This window comes from Pristis pectinata, chromosome 4 (assembly GCF_009764475.1).
Source record: "Pristis pectinata isolate sPriPec2 chromosome 4, sPriPec2.1.pri, whole genome shotgun sequence".
NCBI classification, from domain to species: domain Eukaryota; kingdom Metazoa; phylum Chordata; class Chondrichthyes; order Rhinopristiformes; family Pristidae; genus Pristis; species Pristis pectinata.
This window is the reverse complement of record NC_067408.1, coordinates 63900979-63916878: the sequence shown is the minus strand read 5'-3', so window position 1 is coordinate 63916878 and position 15900 is coordinate 63900979. Positions and strand designations below refer to the sequence as shown.

The following is a 15900-nucleotide window of genomic DNA, read 5'->3' as shown; positions in this document are numbered from 1 at the left end:
CTCCCCTCCTTGGACTCTGTCTACACTTCCTGCCGCCTCAGGAAAGCAGACAACATAATCAAAAACCCCACCCATCTCAGACATTCTCTCTTCTCCCCCCTTCCATCAGGCAGAAGATACAAAACCTTGAAAACACGTACCACCAGGCTCAAGGACAGTTGCTATCCCGCTGTTATAAGACTATTGAATGGACCTCTTGTGCAATAAAAATGAACTCTTGACCTCACAATCTACCTGGTCATGGAACTTGCAGTTTATTTGTCTGCCTGCACTGCACTTTCTCAGTAACTGTATTTGTAACACTATATTCTGCATTCTGTTGCTTTTCCCTTTGTATTTCCTTGATGTACTTATGTTTTGAAATGGTCTGCCTGAATAGTATGCAAACCAAGGTTTTTCACTGTACCTTGGTACATGTAACAATAATAAACCAATTGCCGATTATTAATTACATGACAGTAACATTTTACTGATCCAATTCTCATTGGACAGCCAAAGATTTCAACTTCTTGCCATTCTGAAAATTTTCTGCTCCATCCATCTCCAGCCCAAGGTGAATGACCCAAGACTTGCTTCCATTTACTGGCTGGCTCATTGCCTCCCTGACTCATCTCCCCAAGTGTACATACCAGTGACGACACATGTCTGTGCAAAGGTCCTCCTGTGGCTGCACACATTGGTGCAGTGCAAGGCCTTGCAGCGGTGAATAATGCTGGCCTTGTGTGTGTGTGTGTGTGTGTGTGTGTGTGTGTGTGTGTATGTGCGTGCATGTGTGTGTGTTTGAGCACATGTGTGTGTGTGTTTGTGTGTGTGTGTTTGTGTGTGTGTGTGCGCAGATGGTGATGCTGATCCTCAAACCAGCCAGCTCCCCAACCCAATATGTCCATGATAGAGCCCCAAGGATTCAGGGATGATGCCTTCAGAGACGCACGTTGAGCCAGCATGTTGTCCACTGCTGGATCTTCTGTCCATCCCGCACACTCCAGCTCTCACCTGTGGAGCTGCTGTCTTTGAGCGCCAGGGCTGCTCCTGCTGATGGTGCCACCGATGTCACTCTTGCTGCTGCTGCTGCTCAGTCTGCCAATCTGAGTTCTAAGGTGCAGATCATAGATTTAGATGTTGTCGAAGTATCCGCCGAGTTTACGGAGTTGTCTCTCAGCAGAAGTCCTGTGAACAAGCCCCTTCACACCAGCAGTCAAGGAGGTGGAGTGGCTGCGGTTGCCGCTGTTATCATCTGACTTCCGCTGGCAAGTTCCACAAGTCCTGGGACATCCATGGGTCCACAGCAGAAATCATGTCAGCATCACTACAGTGGAGTGATTAATGTCTTGGTAGGGGTGGGACTGGTTCCTCGCATATAGCTTGTAGCTAATGTCTGCTCATACGGTTGGACGCTGCTCCCTGGTGCACAGTCACCTTTCCCAGGTTTGTCCCTTCCAGCTGCCAAACCCACTCACTGCTGCTTATTAAAATCTAGCCAGAAATAGGCCTAACCCTAATCAGCTGTAGACAGCCCCACCCTCCCTCTGTTTATTTCATAACCATGAACTTTTTCATTGGCACCACCCCAATTATTTTTAAATGTTTTATTTCATAACCAAATTGTAAAAATTTCTATGGCATCGATTCCTGGGTGTGGTGTGCTGCTTGGGAGTTGGACACAGTGTCTGCCTGAATTTCAGTTTAACGCATCAGCCTATAGGTTCTGTCTATGTTGTAGGACTATTAAACATTAAAACGCTAAAAGGTGAGCTCTTAAGCTCTTGATCTTCCAATCTACCTCATAGTGGCCCTTGCACCATATTGTCTACCTGCGTTGCACTTTCTCTGTAACCACAACTCTATATTCTGCATTCTGTTTTCTTTTTAATCAGTTATTGGCTTATTATTGTCACATGTACAGTGAAGACCTGTGTTTTGCGTGCCATCCAGACAGATCATTCCATACATAAGTACATCGAGATAGTACAAAGGGAAAAGCAATAATAGAATGCAGAATATAATTCCCTAATGGCTACCACCCGGTGGTTCTGACATCACCATCATGAAGTGCTTCGAGAGGCTGGTCATGGCACGCATCAACTCCAGCCTCCCAGACAACCTCAACCCACTGCAATTGGCCTACTACTGAAACAAGTCTACGGCGGACGCCATCTCTGTGGCCCTAAACTCAGCTCTGGAACATCTGGACAGTAAAGACACCTACATTAGACTATTGTTTATTGACTACAGCTCCGCCTTCAATACTATAATTCCAAGCAAACTCATCTCCAAACTCCTTGACTTCGGGCTTAACACCTCCCTTTGCAACTGGGCCTTTGACTTCCTGATAAACAGACCAAAATCAGTAAGAATAGGCAGACACACCTCTGCCATGATTATTCTCAACACTGGTGCCCTGCAAGGCTGCGTCCTCAGCCCTCTACTTTACTCCCTATACACTCACGACTGTGTGGCCAGATTCTTCTCTAACTCCATCTACAAGTTTGAAGATGATGCCACTGTAGTGGGCCAGATCTCAAATAACGATGAGTTGGAGTTCAGGAAGGAGATAGAGAGCTTTGTGACATGGTGTCATGACAACAACCTTTCCCTCAACGTCAGCAAAACAAAAGAGCTGGTCATTGATTTCAGGAAGGGGGCGGTGCACATGCTCCTGTTTACATCAACAGTGCTGAGATCAAGAGGGTTGAGAGCTTCAAGTTCCTGGGAGTGAACATCACCTGTCCCGGTCCAACCACGTAGACGCCACGGCCAAGAAAGCTCACCAGCACCTCTACTTACTCAGGAGGCTAAAGAAATTTGGCATGTCCCCGTCGACCCTCACCAATTTTTATCGACGCACCATAGAAACCATCCTTTCCAGATGCATCATGGCTTGGTATGGTAACTGCTCTGCCCAAGAGCACAAGAAACTACAGAGAGTTGTGGACACAGCTCAGCACATCATGGAAAACAGCCTCCCCTCCTGGGACTCTGTCTATACTTCTCGTTGCCTTGGCAAAGCAGCCAACACAATCAAAGACCCCACTGACCCCAGACAATCTCTCTTCTCCTCTCTCCTATCGGGCAGAAGATATAAAAGCCTGTAAACACATACTACCAGGCTCAAGGACAGCTTCTATCCCACTGTTACGACCATTAAAAGGTCCCCTCGTAAAATATGATGGACTTTTGACCTCAGAATCTACCTCGTTGTGACCTTGCACCTTATTGTTTGCCTGCACTGCACTTCCTCTGTAACCCTAACATTTGATTCTGCATTCTGTTATTGCTTTTCCCTTGCACTACCTCGATGTACTGATGTGAGGAAATGATCTGTATGAATGGCATGCAAAACAAAGTTTTCACTGTACCTTGACACATGTGACAATAATAAAACAGTTTTCCAATATAGTGTTACAGTTACAGAGAAAGTGAAGAGAACTTACCACCTTGATGTAATTATGTATGGCATGATCCGTTTGGATGGCACATAAAAAGTTTTCACTGTGACAATAATAAACCAAACCACATTCCCCTACACAAGAAAGCACCATCCAATTCAACATCGACATGCTCAGCCTGTGATGGTGTGATACATAACTCTGCTGCGGATGATGGGTGAACCAACAGCTGTACCTGAGCGAACATTGTACTCAGTGTCCACCAACTCCAGCATCTGCAGTTTTATTTGTTTACCTTTTCTTATAAAGTGACTTCTGACTCACGAGATGAAGTGAAAGATTTCCTACCTGAAGATCTAGTCCTGTAAGTTGAGCCCATGTTTTAGAACTTGCAGCACGAATACTTACCCCAGTGCATTTAACACAACTGAGAAGGCCAAAGAGCAAATACTTACGTCCGGTCAGGATCCCCGAGAGAGCGTTTTTGAACCGGTCCTTTGCGTCCTCCATTTCTTGCTCGTGAGCTGCCTTCTCGCTCATCAGTCTCCGGCTGTGGCTGTTGACGGACTGAATCATGGAATAAAAGTTGTTCGCCGAGCGCCTCGTCACCTCCCCGCGCTCGAACCAGGCCAGCAGCACTGAGGTGGCCTCGGAGAACTTGTTCTCATCTGCAAAAGGAAGAGGCAGGAGTCAGCTGTATACAGAGCGCCTCTGCCAAATCGGCCGCGCTGATTCTTAAACCAAGTGGGGAGAACTTGAGGGATTCACCCTGTCGCTGCCCGTCCTTTCTCACTGCTGGAACAGCGCAAAGCAATCTCAGCTCTTAGCGGCAAGCAGCGGATCTTCCGTCATCCTACAGCACCCAACAATGTTGTATGGCACAATGGCGCAGCTGGTGAAGCCGGTGCCTCAGGGCTCCGGTGGCTTGGGTTCGATCCTGACCTCCGGTGCTGTTTGTGTGGAGTCTGTTGGTTATAGTGTTGTACAGGCCCTTTGGCCCACCATGTCCGTGCTAACCTTTTTTTGCCCATCTGCACTAATCCCATTTACCCACACTAGGTCCGTATCCTTCTAGGTCTTGCCATTTAAGTGTCTGTCTAAATGTCTCTCAAACATTGTGTAACTGATCGACAGTACCTGATTCCACCATTCCATCTGGCAGCGTGTTCCTGGTATCAACCACCCTCTGGGTAAAAAATAACTCACCCCTCAGATCCCCTTTAAAACGCCTTCCGCTCACCTTAAACCTATGCACTCTTGTTCTCCCTGCGTGGGTTTCCCCGAGATGCTCCAGTTTCCTCCCACACCCCAGGACCACTCTAATTTGCCCCCAGTTTGTAGGTGTGTGGTAGAATCTGGGGAAATTGATGAGAATAAAATGGGATTAGTATAAGTGGGTGCTCAATGGTTAGCACCAACTGGTTGGGCCAAAGGGTCTGTGCTGTATGACTATGACTCTCACAGTGTGGCTAGCAGAGATCACTGTATCCACTCCATTGTTAACCATGTCTCAAACCTTCCACGCTCTCACCCCAGCATTCCTGAAAAGATTAATAGCCTAATACTTCCTGATCCAACTACACTTGGCTGATTTCCTTTGCATCCCTTCCCAGAGGGCCCCACAGTTCAGTGACAACCATTTCCACAGAATATCTCATTATGTCCCTCTGTTTACCTTCATAACTGTTAGCTGGGTTTATAAAGCTAGCTTCCAGCTAGACGTTCACTGGAGTGGCATTAATTGCTTCTGCTGGGAGTTGAATGGATGAGGGAGCTAATCTTAAACTCTTCTCGTGCATTACTATCAATGTTCACCACCATAAATTACATGAATGATAGAAAAATAGGAGACTATGTGGGAGGGAAGGGTTAGATTGATCTTAGAGCAGGATAAAATGTCACACAACATTGTGGGCCAAAGGGCCTGTACTGTGCTGTAGTGTTCTATGTTCTAAATCCTGAACACACCCTCTTCCCCCTCCAACAGTCATGGTGCACTCAACAAGTCTGAGCCACATCTTGAGCTCCAGAAGATCCCACAATATCCAACCCCTGGCCACCATAACTTGGAGTCTTCCCAATAGTATTATAGCTGGCCTGGGTCCTTGCTGGTAAGGGTTAGAGTATTTGCCAGCACTTCCGGGGCAGACGTGCATGTTGAGGTCGTTAACTACAAGTCGCACACTGATTCAGCTGTAACTGGTGGCAGATGTTTCAATGTGCAGTGTGGCTGGAGTCCAACTTGGCACTGAGTCTTGCTGAGAGTCCCCAGCACCTTCACTGGGAAAATTGACTCCTGGATGCTGTGCCAGATTAGAGGTATTTAGAAAGATACCTAAAAGTTTAGATAGCCCTAACATAGCAGAAACATCTAAGACTAGAAAGCAGAGGCTTACGGTAAGGGGAAGGGATTTAGACCATAAGACATAGGAGCAGAATTAGGCCATTCAGCCCATCAAGTCTGTTCCACCATTGAATCATGGCTGATTTTTTTTCAACCCCATTCTCCCACTTTCTCCGTGTAATCTGTAACCCCCGACCAATCAACAACCTATCAACTTCTGCCTTAAATAAACCCAAAGTCTTGACCTCCACAGCTCTCTCTGGCAACAAATTCCACAGATTCACCACCCTCTGGCTGAAGAAATTCCTCCTCATCTCAGTTTTAAAGGGATGTTCCTTTATTCTGAGTCTGTGCCCTTGGATCCTAGACTCTCCTACTAATGGAAATATCCTCTCTACGTCCATTCTAGCCAGGTCTCTCAGTATCTGGTAGGTTTCAATGAGATCCCCGCTCATCCTCCTGAACTCCAATACAGTACAGACCCAGGGACATGAAATGCTTCTCATACATCAAGCCTTTCATTCCCAGGATCATTCTTCTGAACCTCCTCTGGACCCTCTCCAGGGCCAGCACATCCTTCCTTAGATACGGGGTCCAAAATTGCTCACAATATTCCAAATATGGTCTGACCAATGCCTTTTTTTAAAAGGGGCGATCTGAGGAAGAACTTTATCACCCAGAGGTTGGTTGGGATCCGGAATGCACTGCCTGAGATGGTGGTGGGGTCAGGTCCTCCCATAACATTTAAGAAGTATCTAGACATGCGTTTGAATCAGCAAGGCATAGAAGGCTATGGACCAAGTGCTGGTAAACAGGATTAGTGTAGATAGGTAGCTGATGGTTGGTATGGACATGGTGGGCTAAAGGGACTGTATCGGTACTGCACATCATCATAACACTATTAGTTTTGGATCAGGAACCACACTGACTTCAAAGGAAATTGTAGAGCTGCAGGAAGACTGGTAGGGGGTAAGTTTTAGCTTAAAAATACACATGAAATGCAAATAACGAATTATTTGTTTCAAATGTTTATAGCTGATTTTTGTAATTAATTTAAAATATTTTTAATCCTTTATTTCATTTATAACTGCAAATGTTTCAGAATGCCACAATGCCTAACCCATGTCAGCTGCAAGAATCAGGAATGAGAACAGATAATGCTGGAAATACTCAGCAGGTCAGACAGCATCTGTGAAGAGAGAAACAGAGTTAATGGGGCAAGTTCCATCAATGTTGAGACACTGAGGGCTTCATACTCACTTCAACAATTTCAAATAACCTGTACCAGCACTGGCTAGTTCTGATGAAGGGTCATTGACTCTTGATGATGGGTCATTAACTCTGTTTCTCCCTCCACAAATGCTGCCTGGCCTGCTGAGTATTTCCAGCATCCCCAGCAGTTTGCTTTTCAACAGTCAGCAAAACTGGGGGCCGGTGGGCTTGGCTGGCGCTCAAAGCTGTCGAGAGTGTTTCATGGGCAGGAGTATCCTGCAGTCTGCCACCTCCTGCCCTATCTGCAGCTCCCACCTTGGCCTCGTCAGAACCCACTGAACCCAAGGGACTAAGAAGTAATCAAGGAGTGGATTATAGAAGGAAGAGGAAGATGTTGAGACAGTGAACTTTATAACTTTAAAAAGTTTTAATCAGTACTCGTTTCAGCAGAGGTCTAAAAGCAATGGCTTGTGTCCCAGGTATATTTGGAGAAATAAGACAAACATCCAATGCCAGATGAAGACAGACGACTGGTGTTAATACCCCCAGACAGAGAAGACAGCCAAGCCAGTTAAATCAGTACCATCAGAGTGGACTTGGCAGAAGGAGCTGTAAATAGGACACTCCAAGACCATGCTAGAGATGAGGAAGGAGTCACAACCACATTATCGCATCACAGAAAAACTGGGGTACCTGTTCATTTGTGATTGCTTCATTGATGGACTGAGGTATTTCGGATAGTGATGGAGGGGATCATTTGCCAACCTCCTGACACGGAGTCCTCAAGTTTGTGCATGGAGGGAAAAAAGCAGGCACTAACCCAGAGCTCCTCAACGTCAACCCTTCATGTGGCCTTGGCTTAACCTCTTGATTAGTTTAAGACAACCCTTGTTGCCTATGCTAACTTGTAGTTTACTGTCTGGTGCACCAGGCTATTGCCACTGAAACATTCCATCTGTTTTGATGTTTGTTTTTGTATTCTCATTTTGTGATAATTACAGTAAATGCAAACCATTAAAACTGCTTTATTCCCTAACCTATTGGATAACCAGAGATTTTTGTTTCATTGAGTCAAAGAGTTGTACAGCAGAGAAACGGGCCCTTCGGGGAACTTGGGGAATTTACTCTGTTGCTGCCGTCCTTTCTCACTGCTTTAACAGGGTCAAAGCAATCTCAGCTCTCTTTGGCAATCAGGGATTTTCCATCATCCTACAGCACCCAACAGTGTTGTGCAGTGCAGTTGTTCAGTGCAGTGGTGCAGCTGGTAAAGCTGCTGTTTCAGGGCTTGGGTGAATTGGGTTCAATCCTGACCTCCAGTGCTGTCTACGTGTAGTCTGCATGTAATAGAGTTATACAGCGCAAGAACAGGTCTTTTAGCCCACCAAGTCAATGCTCACCCTTTTGCCCACCTACACTGATCTCATTTGCCTGCATTAGGTCCATATCCTTCTATGCCTTGCCTATTTAAGTGCCTGTCTAAGTGCCTCTTAAACACAGTGATTGTATCTGATTCCACCACCTCCTCTGGCAGCACATTCCAGATTATCAACCACTCTCTGTAAAAAAAACTTTCCTTCAAATCCCCTTTAAAACTCCTTGCTCTCACCTTGAACCTATGTCCTTTGTTTCTGGGGAAGAAGTTAAAACCATACATACCAAAATGTCAAACTAATCAGAGATTTGGCAACATGCTGCAACTTACAGTTGGACTAAACCTTACTGTAGACTTCCCTGTCACCCAATGCAGCAGTAACACTGCTCCCACCGGCTGCGTGTCATCGCTGGTACCTGCTCTTTTTGCATGGTCTCAGAATAAAGGGATGTCCCTTTCAAACTGAGATGAAGAGGAATTCCTTCAGCCAGAGGGCGGTGAATCTGTGAAATTCGTTGCCATAGAGGGCTGTGGAGGCCAAGTCATTGGGTGTATTTAAGGCAGAGAGTGATAGGTTCTTGATTGGTAAGGGGGTTTAAGGGTTACGAGGAGAAAGTGGGAGAATGGGGTTGAGAAAAAAAGAATCAACTACGATTGAATGGCGGAGCAGACTCAATAGGCTGAATGGCCTAATTCTGTTCCTATGACTTATGGGCTTAAATAAGCTCCTGACAGCACAAACAATGCAGCACAAGATCATCCCCCCATCCCTTTTACCTCGCCATTCCTCACAAAGATGGGCGGGGAGGGGAGGAATGGTCCAAGGGTGGAATAAAAATCAACTTTCAATTCTTAAACTAATTTCTATTCAATTAATCTTTTGCTGCTATTTCCATTTATCAATCAATCTTGCAGACTGGAAGGCTCATCAACTGTCTTTTGTAATGTGCTGTGACTGCTCTGTATTCTTTACAATCAATGTAGTTACACCCTCGAGGAGCTTTGGAAATGTTGTGCACTTGCAATGAATATTGACACAGATTCCACTCCACTTACTGCCACAACGTTTTCCATGGGGGGGGGGGGTTCCAAGGGCAATAATTTTCAAACTAAAGCTTCTTTTCTATTAAATAAGTATTGAAATGATATTTGCTATCCTCCAGCCTTTTGGCCCAGCTATTATATTTATTCAGAGCTTGAAATCTGCTCTATCCATTCCCATTTCCTCAGGGTCTACAGTTAATGCTTCATACGGATGTTTGGAAAAGCTTTGCCAGGATAAACACACCAGAAGGCACTCGGACACATACCCCTTTATTTTTCGTGACAGTGCACTTTATTCTTGACCACAAGCGGTAACGAGGTACCCAAAGCAACCAACCTTAGGATTTGGGCAGGGATTTTTTTTCTGGAATTTTCCTCATGGCTTCTCCACCTCTTGCGATAATGCAAGGAACGCTCTCATTGGCAGGGAACAAAATCCGGAGGAATTTCACCACCACTCCAAAACAATTCCTTCACAGCAGGCAATTAAGCGAGGTTCAACATGAACAGAAACCCATCTCCTTAGACAGGCGATTACGGTGTTATGATTACGATTACGATTATGGATTGTACTAAAGAAATTGACAAAAATCTGACCAAAAAAAATTGGTTGAGTTGCAGTTTCCTTCAAACAAGCAGAAGGTTATCTCCAAGATTCCGCTATACTCTGGCATGATCCCATAAGTTACCTGAGATAGTATTGGCTATCCTGCATTCAAGCACTGTGTACAGTTCAAGCAACCAGCTATCAGACCATAAGTGCTACATTGCTCATTATCAGCGATGTTCTTACCAAATATTTTCTCCACAAACAACTCATGGATTAATTCCAGCAGACAAAACCTATGTGACGTGATCAGGAATATGTATCCCTTACCTAAAGAGGTCAAAGGGGTGTATGAAGAGTAACGCCATTCTAAATAAACAGTGCCAAACATTAAAGGAAACCATTGAGGCAACAACACTGCCCAGGAAGCGTGTAGTAAGATAATAGCGTGCCACGTCAAATTACATCTCGCAACATTCCCAGCAAATCCACTCCCGCACTGGGCTAACCTTTGGTTTACACATCATGGATGGAGTCAAACTGATTTTGATTTGATTTTTTTTATTTCATTGCAAGGAGGGAAAATTTATTGGTGACAATAGAGACAGGTCTGTTCAATAAGGTATTTAAACTGAATGACAATACTTCACCAACAATGGTAATACCATTATAAATTCTCTATAGAACAGAAGCGATTGAGGCTAATTGTGAGGTGGGTGGGTGTGCACTTCACAACAGCTGCCACCTTTATGTGGAATGACTGCAGTGAGTCAGGTCGTGGGGTCAAGTGCCACTCCAGAGGTTTTATTGCCGACTACTTACTTTTCCAGGAAAGGGCGGGGGTGGATTTGCTGTGTAAATTAGACTGGGCTTGTGATCTATAGAGGTTAGAAGAGTGAAAGGTAATCTCATTGAAAGTTTCAAAATTCTTACAGGGCTTGACAACATGGATGTAGGGAGGGTATTTTCCCTAGTGAAGTAGTCTTGGACCAGGGGTTACAGTCTCAGAATAAGCCATTTAAATCTGAGATGAACAGAAATTTCTTCACTCAGATTGTGTTGAACCTCTGGAGTCCCTGACTCCCTGACTCCAATGCTGTGGAGTCCCTGACTGAGAATTTAAAAAAATGGAGATATAGAGGTCTCTGGGTATGAACAGAGTGGAGGGAAGCGGCACTAAATGAGAAGATCAGCAGGAGCAACAGACAAGGGGCTGGGTGGCTGACTCCTGCTCCTAGTCCTTAAGCTACGCCACAGTTGTTCATGCCAAGTGGTAGCAGACAGACACACTGGCATTTTCGTAAGACTACTGAACGTAATTGCAGCTAGTGCTTGGACAAAAGTAACTGGTAATTGCTTTATTATTGTCATGTACAGAGGTACAATGAAAAACTTTGTTTTGCATGCCATCCGTACAGATCATTTTACCCCATCAGTGCATCAAAATAGTAGAAGGGAAAAGCAATAACAGAATGCAGAACATAGTGTAGCACCTGGTGTCTGACTGGGTACTAGTGCCAAAGGATAGAGATGTGCATTAGGACCAGGTTCCTCCCTCACCACAGAGAAAAATAGATAAAATGTATCTACACTGACTGATCTAGCTGGGGGGATACACTGCGTTATCCTATTCACCCCATCAACCCTGCTTTGATTGATTTAAGTTGGCATTGCCTTAAGTTTCCCACCCTTGCCTCCTGCCATATTGCCTCCCGACATCTGCAATTTCTTCCTATTCCACAATGCCTCCAGAAGGAATCCCTCCCATTCCATCTGCTTACTCTTCATCAATTTAAACACTCCACCTTGACACCTGTGCTACCAAGGCCTTAAGCTCTGGAATTTCTTTTCCAAATTTCCCACCTTGCTCCGTCAGCCCATCCTCAAAATCAATCCTGTGGACCGAGTCCTTGGTCATCTGTTGCACCGCCTGGTGCTTCAAAGTCATGTCTTCTTTAGTTGTGCTAATGTAATGACATTGCCATGAGAAGCTTCATCACATCAAGGCCAAGACTGTGTATGAAAGATGATAACTTTCACTGAAAACTCGTTGCACACAACCATGCCTTGATAAAAGTTTTGATTTACACAGAAAACTTGTTTGTTTATTAAAATAAATCCTTGCAGTGAGCCCGAAGGCCGATAACAACAAATACCAAATCAATGTAAAGCTTTATTATTCCTAGAATAATGCAAGAAACTGCAGAGAGTTGTGGACACAGCTCAGCATATCACGGAAACCAGCCTCCCCTCCACGGACTCTGTCTACACTTCTCACTGCCAAGGTAAAGCAGCCAGCATAATCAAAGACCCCACCCACCCCTGACCTTCTCTCTGCTCCCCTCTCCTATTGGGCAGAAGATACTGAAAGCACTTACCACCAGGCTCAAGGACAGCTTCTATCCTGTTGTTACAAGACTATTGAACAGTCCCCTAGTACGATAAGATGGACTCTTGACCTCATAATATACCTCGTTATGACCTTGCACCTTACTGTCTGCCTGCACTGCATTTTCTCTGTAACTGTAACACTTTACTCTGCATCCTGTTATTGTTTTCTCTTGTACTACCTGAAGGCACTGAAGTGATGATCTGTACAGATGGCATGCAAAACAAAGTTTTTCACTGCACATGACAATAATAAATCAATTTACCAATTAGAATTACAAAGGAATTACTGCATCTTGAGGCTCGGTGGAAGGTAATCACCAGCACCGACCAATTGGGCTGAATGTCAGTGCTGGTGATTACCTTCCACCGAGCCTCTTCCTCGCAACATACCCTCTCTTCCTTTTGCCTTCAGCTACCAAGCTAAACTGTTAATACACTACACCAACTGCTCTAGTGATAGTGAAGGTGCCACACTGGTTAAAGAAGTTTCCTATGAATTCCCCACTAGAAAGTTTTGAGCTTCCTCACAAATGGAAGCATTTTCTCAATACCCGACCCATCACATTTCTATAAATTATATTGGCTGAGCCATCCCTGCTCCATAGCGAAGAGGTTTAGTCAATTCAGTCTTTCTGGATTAGTAGAGCAGCTCTCAGTTCTTGTGTCACTCTTATCAACCTTTCTTTTCCCACCTTGTGTGAGGTAGAGAACACAACTGGGCACAGCAGGGATTGTGTTCTGCCTAAAATCCTCACCACTTAACATCATGAGATAGCCGCCTTCAACACACTCACTAACAGACTCAAATTAAAGGCAGTGCAGGGTCACGTTTGCTTTCCAAGCTTCGACTGCCATGGCGACTGGAACACTCCTCGGGTACACGTTGGTCTGCACTGGTTTGCTGTGCCCCAGAACAACCAAACCACGAGACTGTGGATCAATGGAAACGAGCCCCCAAACCTGAGATTCTGCTGCTAAATCTAGTTACGGCTCACAGCTAAGTGGCCCAAGTAAGGAGATCAACACTCTGGTGACTTGCCCAACTAGCAGGGGCCTTTGGGTAGTGTGCTCCTGCCTGACCCATTAACACAAAATGTCTTGACCTCCACCGACAAACGGGCGTGGGTCACACCTATCTTTTACGCCTGAAATATGATGGAATTTCTGGCTGTCCAATTACCTTCCTGACCAGCTGGACTATCAGGATGCATTGGAAAATTCCATCTCAAAGAACAGGAACCTTGCTCTAGTGATGGGTTGCACCCAAAAGATGTCTGCTCAGCTGGCTGACGACTTCTCATGCGAATGCCTAAGGTAATATGAGCCTCAAGGACCAATAGCCCAAGCTCAACAGGTAGGACTCTGTGAACAAGCAGACAGAAGGGCATATATTGGCTGGGCAGGCTGGGTTTCTTTTCCTTGGCGCAGAGGAGGCAGCAGGAGGAACCTGACAGACGTACAAAATCACGAGGGGCAGAGATAAAGTAGATGGTAAGAATCTTTGCACCATGGCAGAGAAATCTAATTCTGAAGAGACTAGGTTCAAGGTGAGGTTGAGAGGGGATTGGAAGAAAAACCTTTCCACCCAGAGGGTGGCTGGAATCTGGAGCACACTGCCTGAGGGAGTGGTGGAGGCAGAGACGCTCACAGGGTTTAAGAAGAATCTGGACAGGCACTTGAATCGTCAGGACATAGTAAGCTATGGACAAGTGCTGGTAAATGGGATAAGTATAGATTGGTGCTTGATGGTTAGCATGGACATTGTGGGCCAAAGGGCCTGCTTCTGTGCTGACTAACTCTATGGCTCTATAATCTCCCCGGGGAATCAGTGCATTGAGTTTATGGTTTCTGGGGTCCTCTTCACCACATTCACTTCCCCTGACTGGTATCTAAAACCAGAGGACATAGTTCAGGGTAAAAACGTAGGAGGCAAGAGGATCCCCCCCCTCCCCCAAAAGGGTAGTTGGAATCTGGAACACACTGTCCGAGAGGATGGTAGAGGCAGAGACTCTCACAGCATCCAGAGGAGCACTTGGATTGCCAAGGCATAGAAGGCTACAGACCAAGTCATAGAATCATACAGCAAAGAAACAGGCCCTTCAGACCAACTTGTCCATGCTGACCAAGATGCCTATCTAAGCTAGTCCCATTTGTCTGTGTTTGGCCCATATCCCTCTGAACCTTTTTTTTAGTCCATGTACCTGTCCAAGTGCCTTTTAAAATGTTACAGACAATCAGCTGGAGGAGCTCAACAGGTCAAGCAGCATCTGTGGGAGGAAAGGAACTATTGCCATTTTGGGTTGAAACCCTGCATTAGGATGGTTTGTTTTGTTTTCCTCTCCCTTTTTGTCTGCCACCATCTTCCAACTCCACCCCTGCTCCCCTTCCCTATCTGGCAATAACCTGCCTATTATCTTATACCCCTCCTCCGTACACTAATCACCTCAGACTCCCTTCTCACCACTTGCCCTCTCCTCTCTATACTGGCCATCTCCCCTTTCAGTCCCTGATGCAGGGGTTCGGCCCGAATCGTCAACAATTTCTTTCCTCCCCGCACAGATGCTGCTCAACCCGCTGAGTTCCTCCAGTGGATTGTTTGCTGCTCCAGGTTCCAGCATCTGCAGTCTCTTGTGTCTTTTAAACACTGTTGTACCCACTTCCTCTGTCAGCTCGTTCCATATACATACCACCCTCTGTGTGTGCTGCTAAATGGGATTAGTATGGGTGGATACTTGATGGTCAGCACTGATATGGTGGGCTGAGGGGCCTGTTTCTATCTTGTATGACACTATGAGTGCAGCTTTCTTGTACAGTTAACCAGAGTCATCGAAGCTCAGTCACTCCAACAGCAGGTAAGCATCCATGATTTGAGAGTTAACTGGGAAATTCAGCAATGTCACCCTGGTAATACGAACAGGAACTGGGATAGAAGGGACCCACCAACAGACAAAGAATGGTTGCCTATCATCTCTCCACTGCATCCAGCCAGACAGGGACACTCCACATAGGTTCAAACAGCCCTCTTCTGTATCCCACAGAGACACCATTGACCCAGAAAGCTGCTCCTGGGTAACAATGGCCTGAAGAATACTCCCAAGTTTTTTTCTCTCCAATGTCAAAACATTTTTCACACTGTTGAGCAGAAAATTCACGATAACTACACCTCTACCGGAGGCAAAGGAACAAGCTCAGTGAAGCAGACGTCATATTTTGAATGGGAGCAAATTCTTGTCAAATTCACTCAGTTTCAGCCCGGAGAGTCGCAGCATTGCGCTGTGCCTCACTGGATCAGCCAGCTGCACCGTTTGAAGGCCTCGACAACAACTTGCTTTATCGGCATGGGAGATCCTATTTTATTCAGAGGGGGAAGAAAACAAGACTGCAATTTGTCAAACTTCCAAGCACTAGGAGGATTGACAATAGGATGGGTCTTACAGTCATAGAGTCGTTGAGATATACAGCATGGAAACAGGCCCTTCAGCCCAACTTGTCCATCCAGGCTAGTCCCATTTGCCCCATATTCCTCTAAATCTTTCATATCCACATACCTGTCCAAGTGCCTTTTAGATGTTGTTATTGAACCTACCTCAACCACTTCCTCTGG

The 15900-nt window shown here is 45.5% G+C and overlaps 1 protein-coding gene across 1 annotated transcript in view; it reads right to left on the bottom strand.

The window, feature by feature from the left end:
- The window catches only part of enox1 (ecto-NOX disulfide-thiol exchanger 1), a 208690-nt gene that overhangs the window by 120845 nt on the left and 71945 nt on the right, over positions 1-15900 (bottom strand). The window contains exon 6 of the mRNA XM_052014133.1: positions 3842-4054. Coding sequence (XP_051870093.1) covers positions 3842-4054 — 213 coding nt within the window. The remainder of the gene's footprint in view (positions 1-3841; positions 4055-15900) is intronic.